Here is a 13,201-nt window from a genome sequence, read left to right as displayed (position 1 = left end):
TCAAAAAAATATTCTCTTTTCAGAAAACTGGAAGCTCAACTGTTGCAACCAACAACAACATGCTGATTCTTGAAATCAAATGCTTTGTTTTCCGATGTATAGTAGCAGAGTCTACAGAGATTCTGTAAAAGAGCATTTTCATACCACATTGTTCAACCAATCCCGTGTCTCTGATTTAGCCTTCTCCTTTGGATCCTATAGTTAAAAAACAAAGAGAAGCTTCGTTAGAACCAACAATAAAAATCATAAGCAAAATTCACGTGTTAAAAAAAGCTACTAGTTCCAGGTTATTTCTAAATGAACAGAGAAAACAACCAGAATTATCCTTGAAAGCCACTCAGAAGGGAATTAACTAAAACTGAAAAGGAAAAAAATGATAGACAAAAGGATAACTTTCCATTATTTACAGAGAAAGAAGTCCAAAACCAATCTGGATTCCGATCAAACTTCAAATATGCATAACATATAATATAAAACTACCAATATTCCTGAAAAGATGCACTGAAGCAAATTCTCTCTTTTTTCTTAATTATAAGAAATGAGCACTTCCCATTAAGAACTTAAAAAGTACCATGGACTAAGGAGTTATAAAAAAGCTATCTAGTTGGTCTGAATATCAGAAATTAATAGAAGCTGGAAAAGGAGAAACACACAAACCCAGAACCAAGAAGCTTTTTTTTTTTAACAAGAAACAACTTTTCATTATTATATGAAAAGAAAAAGTGTCCAACATAGAAACCCCCAAAGAAGAAGAGGAAGAATAAAAATATGTCGAATAAGCTCACCAAGAGCAATACAAATACAGAGAAGATAAAGAACATTAAAATTCAAGTGACGATATTGAAGAACTCTAGAAGCTGTATGCTACAGAAATTAATAGAAGCTGGAAAAGGAGAAACACACAAACCCAGAACCAAGAAGCTTTTTTTTTTTTTAACAAGAAACAACTTTTCATTATTATATGAAAAAAAAAAGTGTCCAACATAGAAACCCCCAAAGAAGAAGAGGAAGAATAAAAACATGTTGAATAAGCTCACCAAGAGCAATACAAATACAGAGAAGATAAAGAACATTAAAATTCAAGTGACGATATTGAAGAACTCTAGAAGCTGTATGCTACAAAGCTCGGAGAAATCCAGAACCAAGAAGCTAACAAAACAAACTTCAGCTATGTAGTCAAAAAGATAATAACTTTTTCGCGAATAAGAAACGAACTTTTCATTGATAAATAAGATAATAACTACAACAGTCATTAAAAAGTACACTTTGGTAGAGAGATATACCCTCATTCTGGTAGATTGCCACTAGGTCACGGTAATCATTTTGGAAGGCCCTTGGACATAGTACACATTTTTGTATGGAATCTTTTTACTTGCAGTTGCATTTCTGCATTTCTAGTCCATTTCCCTAGATAATTTGCTCTTCAAAAAATTACTTTTGCCATAAAAGGAAGGTGGGAGTTGGTAGCAATTGGGGGAGCAAGCACAAAAGAATTATACTAGTTTGATCCTAAACAAAAACCCAACAAGTTCAGAGAAGCAAATAAGACAGCTTCAGGTTTGAGTTTCACGTAAGTGTATCCATAAATTTTTATAGGCAATTAGGAAGGACTGCAACCTTATCCAATCACTTGTGTAAGCAGTAAAGTCACCAGACTAAGATCAATCATCTTTCAAATAACAAAAACAGTAGGTGAATTGCTAAACAATTAATGGGACAAGCACTCAGTCACACATAAGCATGGAAACAATTTTCTATAAGCAAATTGGAACAGAATCACTTTTCATTTATGGATGAAATGATACCCATAATTAAGTTGTAAATTGATTTAAGCTCAACAAGAAAATAGAACAGCGTTTAAGTGCATACAGTTTTAGGTTGTTGACCCAATCCTTCTTTCGAGAAGGCTTTAGTTTTTGTCTCCTTTTCACAAATCTTGAATCTTTCCATTTCACGCTCAATAAGTTTACGAGCATCAACCAAAGCCTGCTCATAAGAGGCACTGACCTGTGACACAAATATCAAAAATAGAAAATGATTAGTCTCCATCATCGAGAATTACAGTAAAATGAAAATTTCAAAAGAAAGCATATGGATATCTCTCCTGGTTCACAAAAATCAATCAAATAAATTGCTGCAACTTGAATTTTCTAATTTATCTAGGTTAGGAATTGAAACACAGATATTTTTTTGTTTTAAACAAGATACAACCTTTTCGTTGCATGTATAAAAAGGAACAAAAAAATAGTTCAAAGATTCAAACTCACTTGGGAGTGAGAGGAAACAAAAAATTAAAAAATAAAAACAACCAATCAAACTTAATAACACAATTGTATCGGAAATACAAAAGCATCCCAATTCAAACCTATCATGCTAGCTGAATAAGGAGCAAATGAGTTGAAAAGAGCACACCAATGCAAAGCTTTAAACTTGGCCATATTGAAGCATTCAATAGCCGACCTACTTTTTCCTTCAAAGACCCTTTGGTTCCTTTCAAACCACAATTTCGATAGAAGTAATTTTAGGCCATTAACCCACAAGAGGTTTGATTTATGAGATAACTTCAATCCAAACAGCAGTTGGTAGACATTCTTGGAGACTTTCGAATGAAAAACCCATGAGATGTTGAAAATATGAAGAAGAAGATCCCAGCAGGCTGCCGCAAATGGACAAAAGAGGAAAGTATGACTCTGATTTTCACCATGCGCAGCACATAGAAAAACAGACAGAGGGCTGTAATGCCATATTAGGAAGCTTTTTTTGGGAAAATTTCTGTTTTGTTAACCTTCTTCCCATTAAGCACAATCCAAACTAAGAAACTAACTTTTGTTGGACTCCCTGAATGCCAATTTCCAAAGGAATGCACAATAATCCTTTGGTGAAGGGACATCATTGATTTTGCACAAAGAGCTTACTGAAAACAACCCTAAAGACTCCAAGGTCCATCGCCTAACATCCTCTTCCTCAGTAGGAACAAATATTGAAAGACAATCCAAGAGGTCGACAAAATTCCTCCATTCATCTATCTTCTTCCTCACCTTGTCCACCACAGGTTCCCAAAATAAGAGACTTTTGTGATTGCCCCCCAATGGAATACCCAAATAGGAAAACGGGAACTCCTCCACCCTACAGCCATAGACACTGTAAGTAGACCTTAATATCTCCTCCTCGACATTTATGCCAATAAGGGCAGTTTTCTTCAAATTTAGAGAGAGACTCGAATCTAGAAGAAAAATATTTATCACCATCCACCAGTTTGAGAGCATACCTTCCTGATTTGGGCAGAAAATGATCGTATCGTCGGCATGGGAAATCTCCACTTCTCTTCTGCCTATCGAAAACCGCTTGATGAAATTCCTTTGACAACAAAAATGGATCATTCTACCAAAAGAATCGCCAATCGGAGTTAAGAGGAAAGGGGACAATGGGTCCCCTTGTCTTAGGCCTCGTTTGCTAGAAACTTCCCCCGAGCCCGCCCGTTGATCATAACTAAGAAATTAGCAGATGACAAATAGCCTTTGATCCAATTCTCCATTTTTGGCCAAAACCTTTCTACTCGAGAACTGCATCAAGGGAAAGCCAGTCCACCTTGTCCTAGGCCTTCTCGTAATCTAACTTTAGAATGAAACCCGATTTGTTATTGACCTTCCAGTCACCCACTAATTTTGCTTGTACCAGAATGGCATCTAATATGCCTTCCTTCAATGAAATCTGATTGGGCATCATGAATAATCAAAGGCAAAACTCTTTCAAGTTTCAAGTCTTTCGACTAGGACCTTGGAGATGATTTAATACAAGGAGGTAGCGAGACTAATTGGTCTGAATTCCCCCACTCTCATTCCTTCCGTCTTCTTCGAAATTAAACAAATGTAGGTTTCATTTGTGCGCTGGTTAATGATGGTGTTTCGAAAAAAAGTCTTGGAACACTCCTAACAGGTTGCCTTTGAGAATGTTCCAAGCTTTTTAAAAAAACTTGTTAGTGAAGCCATCTGGACCTAGGGACTTCAAGTTTCCAAGGTGGCTAACTGCCCTGTGAATCTCCTCCTCTTCAAACGGTCTTTCCCGCCAATGTTTCCAGTTATCATTTAGTCTATCCCATTGCAGACCATCCACCAAAATTCTATCACCAGCAGTGGTTCCACATAAGTTCTCGAAAAACCCCACGATTTCCTGCTCAATTTCATCTTCCGAAGTCAAAAGCAGGCCATCCTCTTTTTCCATAGTAGATATATTACTTTGTCCATAGTAGATATATTGCTTTGGACTTTCTAGCTGAGACCCATCTATGGAAAAAATTGGAGTTATCATCTCCCTCCTTAAGCCACCCAAGCTTGCATTTCTGAGCCCATTTCCTCTGCTCCTTTGTAGTTAAATCCATGAAGGCAGCCTTTAGCTCATTTCTCTTTGTATGTAAGTTGGCATCGAGATCTCTCTGCTCTTCTAATTTATCTCGCTCATCAATCTGCCCTTGAATCTACCTCATCTGGTTTTCAACGGTGCAAAGACCTCTTTATTCCAAGTGATCAGTTTCTATTTTAACCCCCTCAGCTTTGACATGAACACGAAACCCGGCCATCCCTCGTACTTTAACGAACTCCACCAAACCTCTAAGTTTGCCATGAAAGAAGGGTGGTCCAGCCACATATTTTCAAAGCGAAAAGGGGAAAGGCCCCATTTTTTATTTCCTAACTTGTTGGTCCAGCCACATAAACCATCGTATATGATAGAACTGTCGATGCTCTTGTACAGCTCAAACAGTGCTTCAACTTCACTTACACTAACTGTACTTCCTCATCTATCGCAATAAATAACACATTTTCTATAATTTTTCACAATCTGCTGGGAAATTTTCGCCATCTGAAAAACGATTAAAATCTAACTTATTGGTGTACTGGTTTAAATGCAAACTGGTGTTTCTTGCCTTGATGTATGTTTGCTGCACTTGAGAGAAGACTAAATTGAGTCATTCATTTACTCAAATGAAGAAACTACCCACGATAGGGTCTTTAATTTCAATCACAGGGAAACCATAAGAATTTTGTTGAACTACAATTCAACATATTCAATATTTTTGGAAGAACAATTAACTACTTCCAAAAAGAGCTTCAAAACAACTACTAGTCCAATATCTTAGTGGTAAGTTATGAATATTAATCCATCCTCCATATCCCACCGTTAACTTAGGCTTCCTATGCTTTAAATTTCAATTCTGACCATTTTTCGAATTTTCATCCATTTCCCATCAATTCCAACCCCTTCAACACTCTTTCATTATCCATTTTGAGTAAGGCTTTGTCACCTAGAAAGCAATTAATGGAACATTCAACTTCAAAATGGTTCTTCAAAACAATGGATATTTCTTTCCAAATATCATGAGCATTAAGTCAAGAAATAACCATCAAAGAATTCAAGGCACCAACCAAACTGATTTTGTTTCTTCAAAAGCCAATAAATGTCATAGTCTCCTTTTGCTTGTCTAAGAAAAGGGTCCTTTATTGGGTATTGCAACAAATCTATAATTGCATCTCCCAACCATTGTTTTGGAAGAGAAATATGAAATTTCCTACTGCCTTTCTTTTCTTCCAATGTGAAAATGTCATTCTGGTATTTACGGATGGAAAAGAAATATGTATTTCCAACACAACAACGGATAAGATCATTGAATTTGAAGGCTTGGAAACAATAGAGCTTGATAATTTTAAGAACTAACGTGAAGCAGACAAAATCTGAAGGTATTGAAACATCAAAAACTAACAAAGGCTGGAAAATCTTGATATGCACTAAACTTGAAGCATCAGGGGAATGATTTTCAGAAAGGAATAAGATCGGGAAAACCGACTGGTCTTGAATCTTCAAAAACTAACAAAAGTTGAGAATCTAGAGAGAGAAATATAGGAGAGAAGAGAGAATCAATTGCCCTCATACTCCATCTAAACTCTTTTATTTAAAAACTAACCACTTTTATTCATAGGCTAAAATTCAAGGTCATGTTGCGATGCCCAACATTTGTGAAAAAGGAAGAATTCCTATCAAGTTGGTGTCACAGCACTCATGCGACGTATTCTAACAAAAGTCTCCAGTCGTGGCACCAATGAGGGGCATTTTAACGTCATGCACCTTCAACTGCCTCTTCTTTCAAACTCCAACCAAATTTCAACTTGAGCTTGAACTAAGTCTAGTTGTTGTTTGGACTTCAGAAACCCAAAGCCTAGTTTTCATTTTAGTTTAGACTTCACAAGCCTGACACAGTGGTGGCTACCAAGTACGAAGTGAATGAATCAGGTGGTCTCCAATAAAAGATTGGGGCTTCAACACTAGAGCCCATTTCCAATTAAGGGATGAGACAAAGATCTTCTTGAAGATCAATGTGGCTATGAGAACAGAAATTTATTTTAGGAAGATGTTTGAGTTGTTCATCACAACCACTAAAATGAGCCTATCCTTGATTGTACAGTGTAGCCTATATCAAATTGCTATGTACGGCTATGTAAGAATGTTCCCAACCTAATTGAAATCCACATTTCAAAAATTCAATAGATCCTGGTATGGTTGCATAGATCTCTCTAATGAACATTTCGGATAATTCTAGCCAAATATTGGGTTGGGATTTAATGCAATGGAAGATGAACACCTCAGGTGAATATTCTAGGATTTCGTTCTTCAAACAACCAACTTCTAGGACTTGTGTTGTTAATAAGAGTTTGACCAAAAGAAAAAACTAATAAGAAGAGCTTGACCAGAGCCACATGGAAGACTGAGTACCCAAAAGAAATCATTCAATGAGGACATGTGAGCTGAATGGTCTCTACGTGGTGGATAGTGTCCAAGGGAGGTTCCTCCATTTGGTCCATCTCAGATTAACTATGTTTAGGAGTGACGAGCTATCCTGCTGGCTCCAAGCCTATGATGAGGCGCACTCCCAAGCTACCCCTTTACACTCTCTAAAAGGCAAACGGACCTCGATTCTCAATTCTAAAATGCACGTACAAGTGATTAACTTTGATATGTACTTAGAACTGACTGTGTTAAGGAAAAAAAAAAAAAAAAAAAAAAAAAGGCCCGCATCGTATGAGTTGAATGCGGCATCGAAAGTTCACAGGCATCACAATTAACTTCAAGAACATAAAGAAATAAAACAGGAGAGAAACCTTCTTATCCTTGATCTCACTTGACTGAATCCAGGTCTTGATTTGGTCCCTGTATCTCTGAAGCTTCTTTATCTCCTTCTTCAAGTCGGCCTCAAACTTCTCCTTCTGATTGGAATTGTCGGTATCATAAACCTAGAATCGAAGCAGAGAAGAAAAAGTAAATCCCAGCTCAAATTTACACGCATTCTCGGAAACGAGATGGGTGGGTGCGGAAAACAAACCTTGTTCCAAATGCTGTCAAAGACGTCAACCCCTTCTTGGACCTTCTTAAGAACACGATCAATCTCACCCTGCAGCTTTCGACTCGCACCCATTGCGGAACCAGAGATGTCGATTTCAGGAATCAAACTATCCAAAAACACGAAGCGCCGAAGAGAAATCGGATTGGTTCATTCACTTCTGGGGCTCTCGTTCATTTCTTCGTTCGTATTTGGGCTTCGCTTGCAGGAAACACGAACGCTAGGGAAGACAGTATGTATAAATAAATGAAAGCGCGATGTTTCAGTCACTCCGCAGCTTACTTTTCTCAATTTAACAGAATAGGTTTTATCTTTACAAAATTACTGCCGCTTTTGTCCATTTTCCTTCTCAACGTTCAAAATAAGCTTAAAATCTTTATTTTGTTTCCAATACTTTCTTTTCTTTTCTTTTCTTTTTTTCCCTTCGAGTACACCATGTCGACCGGTGATCGAACTCATAACCTCCTCATGGAAGATATATGACAATTACCATTAAGCCATACTCACTTTGGTCATATACTTTCTTTTATTTATTTTGGTTTTCGAAGTTTTAGAATCTCCATTTTGATTTATACTTTTAAAAAAATTACTCATTTTTTCCATTGATTTCTTTTTTATCTATTTTTATCTTAACGAGTTTTGTACTATGGTGTGGTACATGTATTTTATTGTGTAACCTAACCTAAACCGTAAAGGGTTGGTGTTTTAGTTGAATAAAGTCGAGGGTTACTTTGGGTTTAGTTTTAAGAGACCTGAATGTTCAGGTTAGTTCTCGATTTGCAAGGGTTGAAGCTCGGTTTAACCTAAACCAACCCAAAACATTGTGTTTCTTTATATATTACTAAAAATGGTAACACGTCCAAATTAAAATAGTGATTCTGATTGGTGCCAAAAGTTTCTAAAATTGTACCTACGATCTATGTAATTTTAAGAGGTTTGTTGCAGTGATTCATATTTGTGACACAATTAATATAATTAATACAAAAATGTTAAAAAAAATCTACTTCAAAAAGGTACTATAGAAACTCATACTATTGACATCTCTCTTCTTTACCCTCTTCTATCCCACTTACAACTTTGTCACTCGCCTTGCTGCTCCACTGTTGTATCCCTTAGTCCCTTGTTCAATTTCATCCACTATTTGCCCCACCTACAGCTATGTCACCTCCTTGTTGCTCCACCCTTGTCTCCCCTGCTCAATTTCGTCAATTTCCCGCCTTGTTGTCACCCTTGCTCAATTCTCGTCCATTCTCGTTGTCTCTCTCACGATGCCCCTTGATCGTGCCTCACTTTGTGTGTTGTCCTCCTTGAGTTATGTTATGTTATATTCAAATATATATTTAAAAAGTGAGATAGATGGTTTCTAGAATCTATAAGATAAAAGGGGAAATTGAATAAAATAACCCCCTCAGGTTTCCAATTTGCCGAAGTAATCCATCCCTAAAAAAATGTTTTCAATAACCTATCTGATTATTTTAATTAATTTTAAAAAAGGGAAGTTACATTTATGCCCCTCAAAATTAAAAAAACAACCGTGCACTTCTTTCTCTCTTCCCTCTTCCTCTTCGTCTTCCGTCTTTTCCCCTTTCTCTTCCGCCTTTACTGTTTATCATCGATTCTTCGGATTTCGTCTTTGTCTTCCGCTTAATCTCTCACACCCAAAGCTTTGAGGTAAAAATGTTCCTAATTTTATACTGTTATATACTCTTTCGTTGTCTATTTTTGTTTTATTTCTTCATTTCCGACGATTTCGTCTTCAATTTTTTGGTTTTTTTTTTGTTTTGATTTCTGTAAAATCGGTGGTTGAAAGTTAGGGATTTGAAATTTCGGAGTGGGTTTTTAGGAAACGTCAAATTCTCGGGGCGATTTCGTGCGAAGTGGGTTAGGGCTTCTATTTTTAGAGTGGATTTTCATCTGAACTAGTAGTTCTTGGTGGATTTCGGGCGAAGTGTTAGTGGATTTCATCGTTTTGGAGTGAGTTTTGTATAATCTGAACCATTCTTTGTGGATTTCGGGCGAAGTAGGTTGGGGATTCGATTTTTTCGAGTGGGGTATTCATCTAAAGTTCTCGGTGATTCTCAGGGGCTTTCGGGCGAGGTGGGTTTGGATTTGTATCTAACAATTCTCAGGTCATTTTGGGGCTTTTCGGGTGAAAAGATTGTGAGAATTCTCGGGTCTCTTCGGGCGAAAAGGGTTAGATATTAGATGGGAAGAAACTCTCATGGTCATTCGGGAGAAGTAATTCAAAACTTGTGGAATTGTTTGTCTCTGGATAAATTCTCGGGGTCCGATCTCACCCGTAAGTCAACCGAGAATTCATACAGTGTTAAAAATTTTCGAGCGAATATTTAATACTGTATGAATTCTCATGCATGACTTCGCCCGAGAATGACCCGAGAAATGGCAGGACAAGCTTTTACATTATCTTTTTATTTAGGTTGGTTAGTAGAATGGTTGGTTATTATATATGTATGATTTGTCCACGAGAACTTGTTCATTATCTATATGTATGGTGCATTTTTAACATATTATCTTATAGGAAGCAACATATTATTCATCTTTGGATCCTTTATTTACTCATCTCTAGGTTAATTCAAAATGGAAATGGTACCTAAAATCTCTCCTTCATCCTATGCCTCCGCCAACTTGACATGTCTGTCGCATCTAGCAAAGACTACCGCAACCATTAAGAGTAAATTGACCCCACCACAGCTTAGAATGTTTAGGAAAACTGTATTCGGTCATCTCCTTGACTTGGACCTCGTATTTAACGGGTCATTGATACATAACATCCTACTTAGGGAGATCGAGGATAGTACACTTGACACCATTAGTTTTAAGTTTGGGAGTAAGGTGTCATTTGGGCGGAGGGAGTTTGACATTATTTCTGGGCTTAAGTATGATAGGAGTCCAGTTAGAAAAGACACATCTCCCCACAGACTTAGGTCTCTTTACTTTAATGATAGCAACGACGTTCTGTTGAGTGAATTTGAGAATATTTATTTAGCCGCACGGTTCGAGGATGACTTCGACGCGGTCAAGGTATCTATTGTTTACTTAGTAGAGTTAGTTCTATTGGGGAGAGAAAGGACCCTAAAGTACGACTATACATTGCTGGGAATAGTCGATGATTGGAAAACGTGCTGCAACCACGACTGGGGGGATGCTATCCTTTGATAAGACTATATATAGTCTGAAGCGTGGCCCGACGAAGAGGTAGAAGGATGGCGGGTTTAGGAAATCATACAGTCTCTACCGTTTCTCTTGGGCGTTCCAGGTATGAGCCTAGATATTTGTTTCCAGTTTTCGTTCCTTTGAACTTGTCAATAACGTCCACCACTTATACTTACAGGTGTGGGCCTACGAGACTATATCTTCCTTATCTGGGCATGTGGCCAATAAGGTAAATTTGGATGCCGTGCCACGAATTCTTCGGTGGAGGTGCGACCATTCAACTGCATGGCATGTGCTGGACAGAGAGATTTTCTGATCTAGCACAGTAAGTTCAATCTTGTTTATACTTATAACTTTCTTCAAGTTTCATATTTATGCCAATACGTTCATTACCATTGCTGTAGGGAAGAACTCGATCAATAGAAGCAACGGATGCTGAGACGACCTTCCTAAATAGGATGTTCGAACCACCCGAGCCCGAAAATGAGGACGAAGTCCCGCGCGAGAACGATGCTGCTGAACCATCAAGTGCACGTGTAGGACCAGAGAAGGATGACGGGGGACAAGGAGCGAACATCGACGAAGGTGTTAGAGAAGACGTTCATGTAGAGGTAAGGAGAAGGAGGAGAATGGACGTGGTAAGAAGGTACGCATGTCCAGTGTGCGTCTGCGGAAAGTTGAGAAACTTTTGAAGCGCATGGACAAACGCATGGACGATGGGTTTGGAGGTATTAAGATTGAAGTAAAATCCATCCGAAAGTTCTTGCGAAGAATCACGAAGGTAATAACAGTCTTCACTTATAATAACTACGATGCCGTTTTCATATAGTGAGAACTAACTTATCCTCCATTGTATAGAGTTTACCTGTCGACCCGAATGACATGAGAAAAGGCAGCAGCCGTGATGGTACTAGGCCAGGAGATGGTTCGAGTGATGCACTCAGTGGCGGACCTAGCGAAGGACCCACTAGCGAACCTAGTGGTGAACCCACTGACACCGATTGTGGTCGAGGTGATGGTCCTAAGGGTGGTGATGATTCTACACCATCTCATAAGGACGGAGACGGCACAGATGACATGATTATCGATCCCCAATGTGAACGTGCACCGGACGTCCGACCAAACGGCAGGCTGAACCAGAACGCGAGGTATGTATTCGTAATCCATAAGTTCAAATTCGATCGTAACCATGGTCTGACGAAGGTTACTGTGCCCTGTTTCAAAAGCATCCACCTGCCTTGTCGCACAAGGAAGACATGGATACAGAGGACATGCGAAAAGAGCGTGTGGAGACCGGTCTACATACACGTTGAGAGGCTGCCCCTCTCGAGGAGGCTCCTATTTAGAGCAGACCGGTGGACCATATTATGATTGATTCGCATCCATTAGAGTCATCTATGGATGACGAGGTATTTATTTTTGACTTTTTACCTCTAAACATAAGATTTTATCTGCTAACATAATTTATCCAGGACGAATACGTCGAGGATTTCACGAACTCTAATGCGAAAGGGCCGGGAGAAGCAAAATCTCTGAATGCTAAGCATAAATCGACGTCAGATCCGAACCTGGATGAGGTATGTGTGCTGTCGCAGCTCGTTGAACGCCAGAAACCTTGGCGGGGGTCTCGGAAGAGGAAGCTCCCATGGAAGCTTCGGGGGTCGTTCAATGTCATGGTCGACGGGAAGCGAAATAAAGTAATGTGATATGACCCACTAATCCACGTCCCCCTGAACAAGTCTAAAAGTTTCATGCTTGGATGGCGAACCCTAACACCGACCGCGCCACTCGCAAATCATGTTACAGTGATCGGGGAAAGACATGGTTCTGTGACCTTATCAGTGGATGACGAGTGAGGTACGGGTTCGAAACCCTAAATATGTGTTGTACTGTTATTTATTTTTTTTTCTAACAACAGTAACTTATATAGGTGATTGATTCGTTGTTCATGTTCACGTGGAATAAACTCGAGCAACGACAGGACTTGTGTTGTCAAAGATTCACCACCGGTGACATCGTCTTTGCGGTACGTAATATATATATATATATATCTCATACTCTGATCGTACGTACAAATTCATGTGCTAACCAAAATTTTTTATTCGTTGTAGAACTTTTTTCGACGAACAGATGGACTATATCAACGCATGACGGCCCCGAACGCAGTACTTGCGAGAGTTGCAGCGGAATACGATTGGGCTGGCAAGTGTAAGACCATCATGAGCTACATGGGCAGGATGCACACCGATTATCAGACACGATGGCTTGATATGGATGTTGTTTACCTACCATATAACATCCGTGGGAACCATTGGATTATGCTACACATCAATTTGCAGGAGGGTGAAATCATCGTATGGGATTCGATGAGGTTGATGACACCCTTTCTAGCTCTGTAGTCCGAGTTGAGGCTGATGGCCGTTGTCCTACCAGTTTTGATACATAGGGCCGGTGTTCAGGTACTGAGGCCGACACTACCGAATAACCATGGCGCGGTCGTCAGGTAACGTCCACGCCCCAGCAAAGCGGGTCCGATGATTGCGGGATGTTTTGCATTAAATACTTTGAGTATGATGTAACAGGGTCAAATATGGCCAGCTTAACTCAGGACAACATTAGTTTCTTTACGGAGAAATTAGC

The 13,201-nt window shown here is 38.9% G+C and overlaps 1 protein-coding gene across 2 annotated transcripts in view; it reads right to left on the bottom strand.

Annotated features, from left to right (window-relative positions):
- LOC111022901 (transcription regulator NOT2/NOT3/NOT5 family protein) overlaps nucleotides 1–7,644 on the bottom strand; it is a 44,306-nt gene extending 36,662 nt beyond the window's left edge. Inside the window, exons 1-4 of one of the 2 annotated variants that reach the window (XR_002603034.2) lie at nucleotides 7,370–7,643; nucleotides 7,149–7,280; nucleotides 1,870–2,007; nucleotides 145–195 (exon numbers count right to left, since the gene is read on the bottom strand). Coding sequence is in view for 1 of the 2 variants with exons in the window: in XM_022300207.2 (XP_022155899.1) it covers nucleotides 145–195; nucleotides 1,870–2,007; nucleotides 7,149–7,280; nucleotides 7,370–7,462 (414 nt within the window). In the remaining variant the exon portion in view is untranslated. Of the gene's footprint in view, nucleotides 1–144; nucleotides 196–1,869; nucleotides 2,008–7,148; nucleotides 7,281–7,369 lie in introns of both variants that reach the window. The other variant, XM_022300207.2, reaches the window with a different exon arrangement.
- Nucleotides 7,645–13,201: the final 5,557 nt, after the last annotated feature.

Source organism: Momordica charantia (genome assembly GCF_013281855.1).
Source record: "Momordica charantia cultivar OHB3-1 chromosome 5 unlocalized genomic scaffold, Mcharantia_2.0 BLBB01000005.1, whole genome shotgun sequence".
Lineage (NCBI taxonomy): Eukaryota > Viridiplantae > Streptophyta > Magnoliopsida > Cucurbitales > Cucurbitaceae > Momordica > Momordica charantia.
Note: the sequence above shows the minus strand (reverse complement) of the source record. Positions and strands in the feature narration are given on the sequence as shown.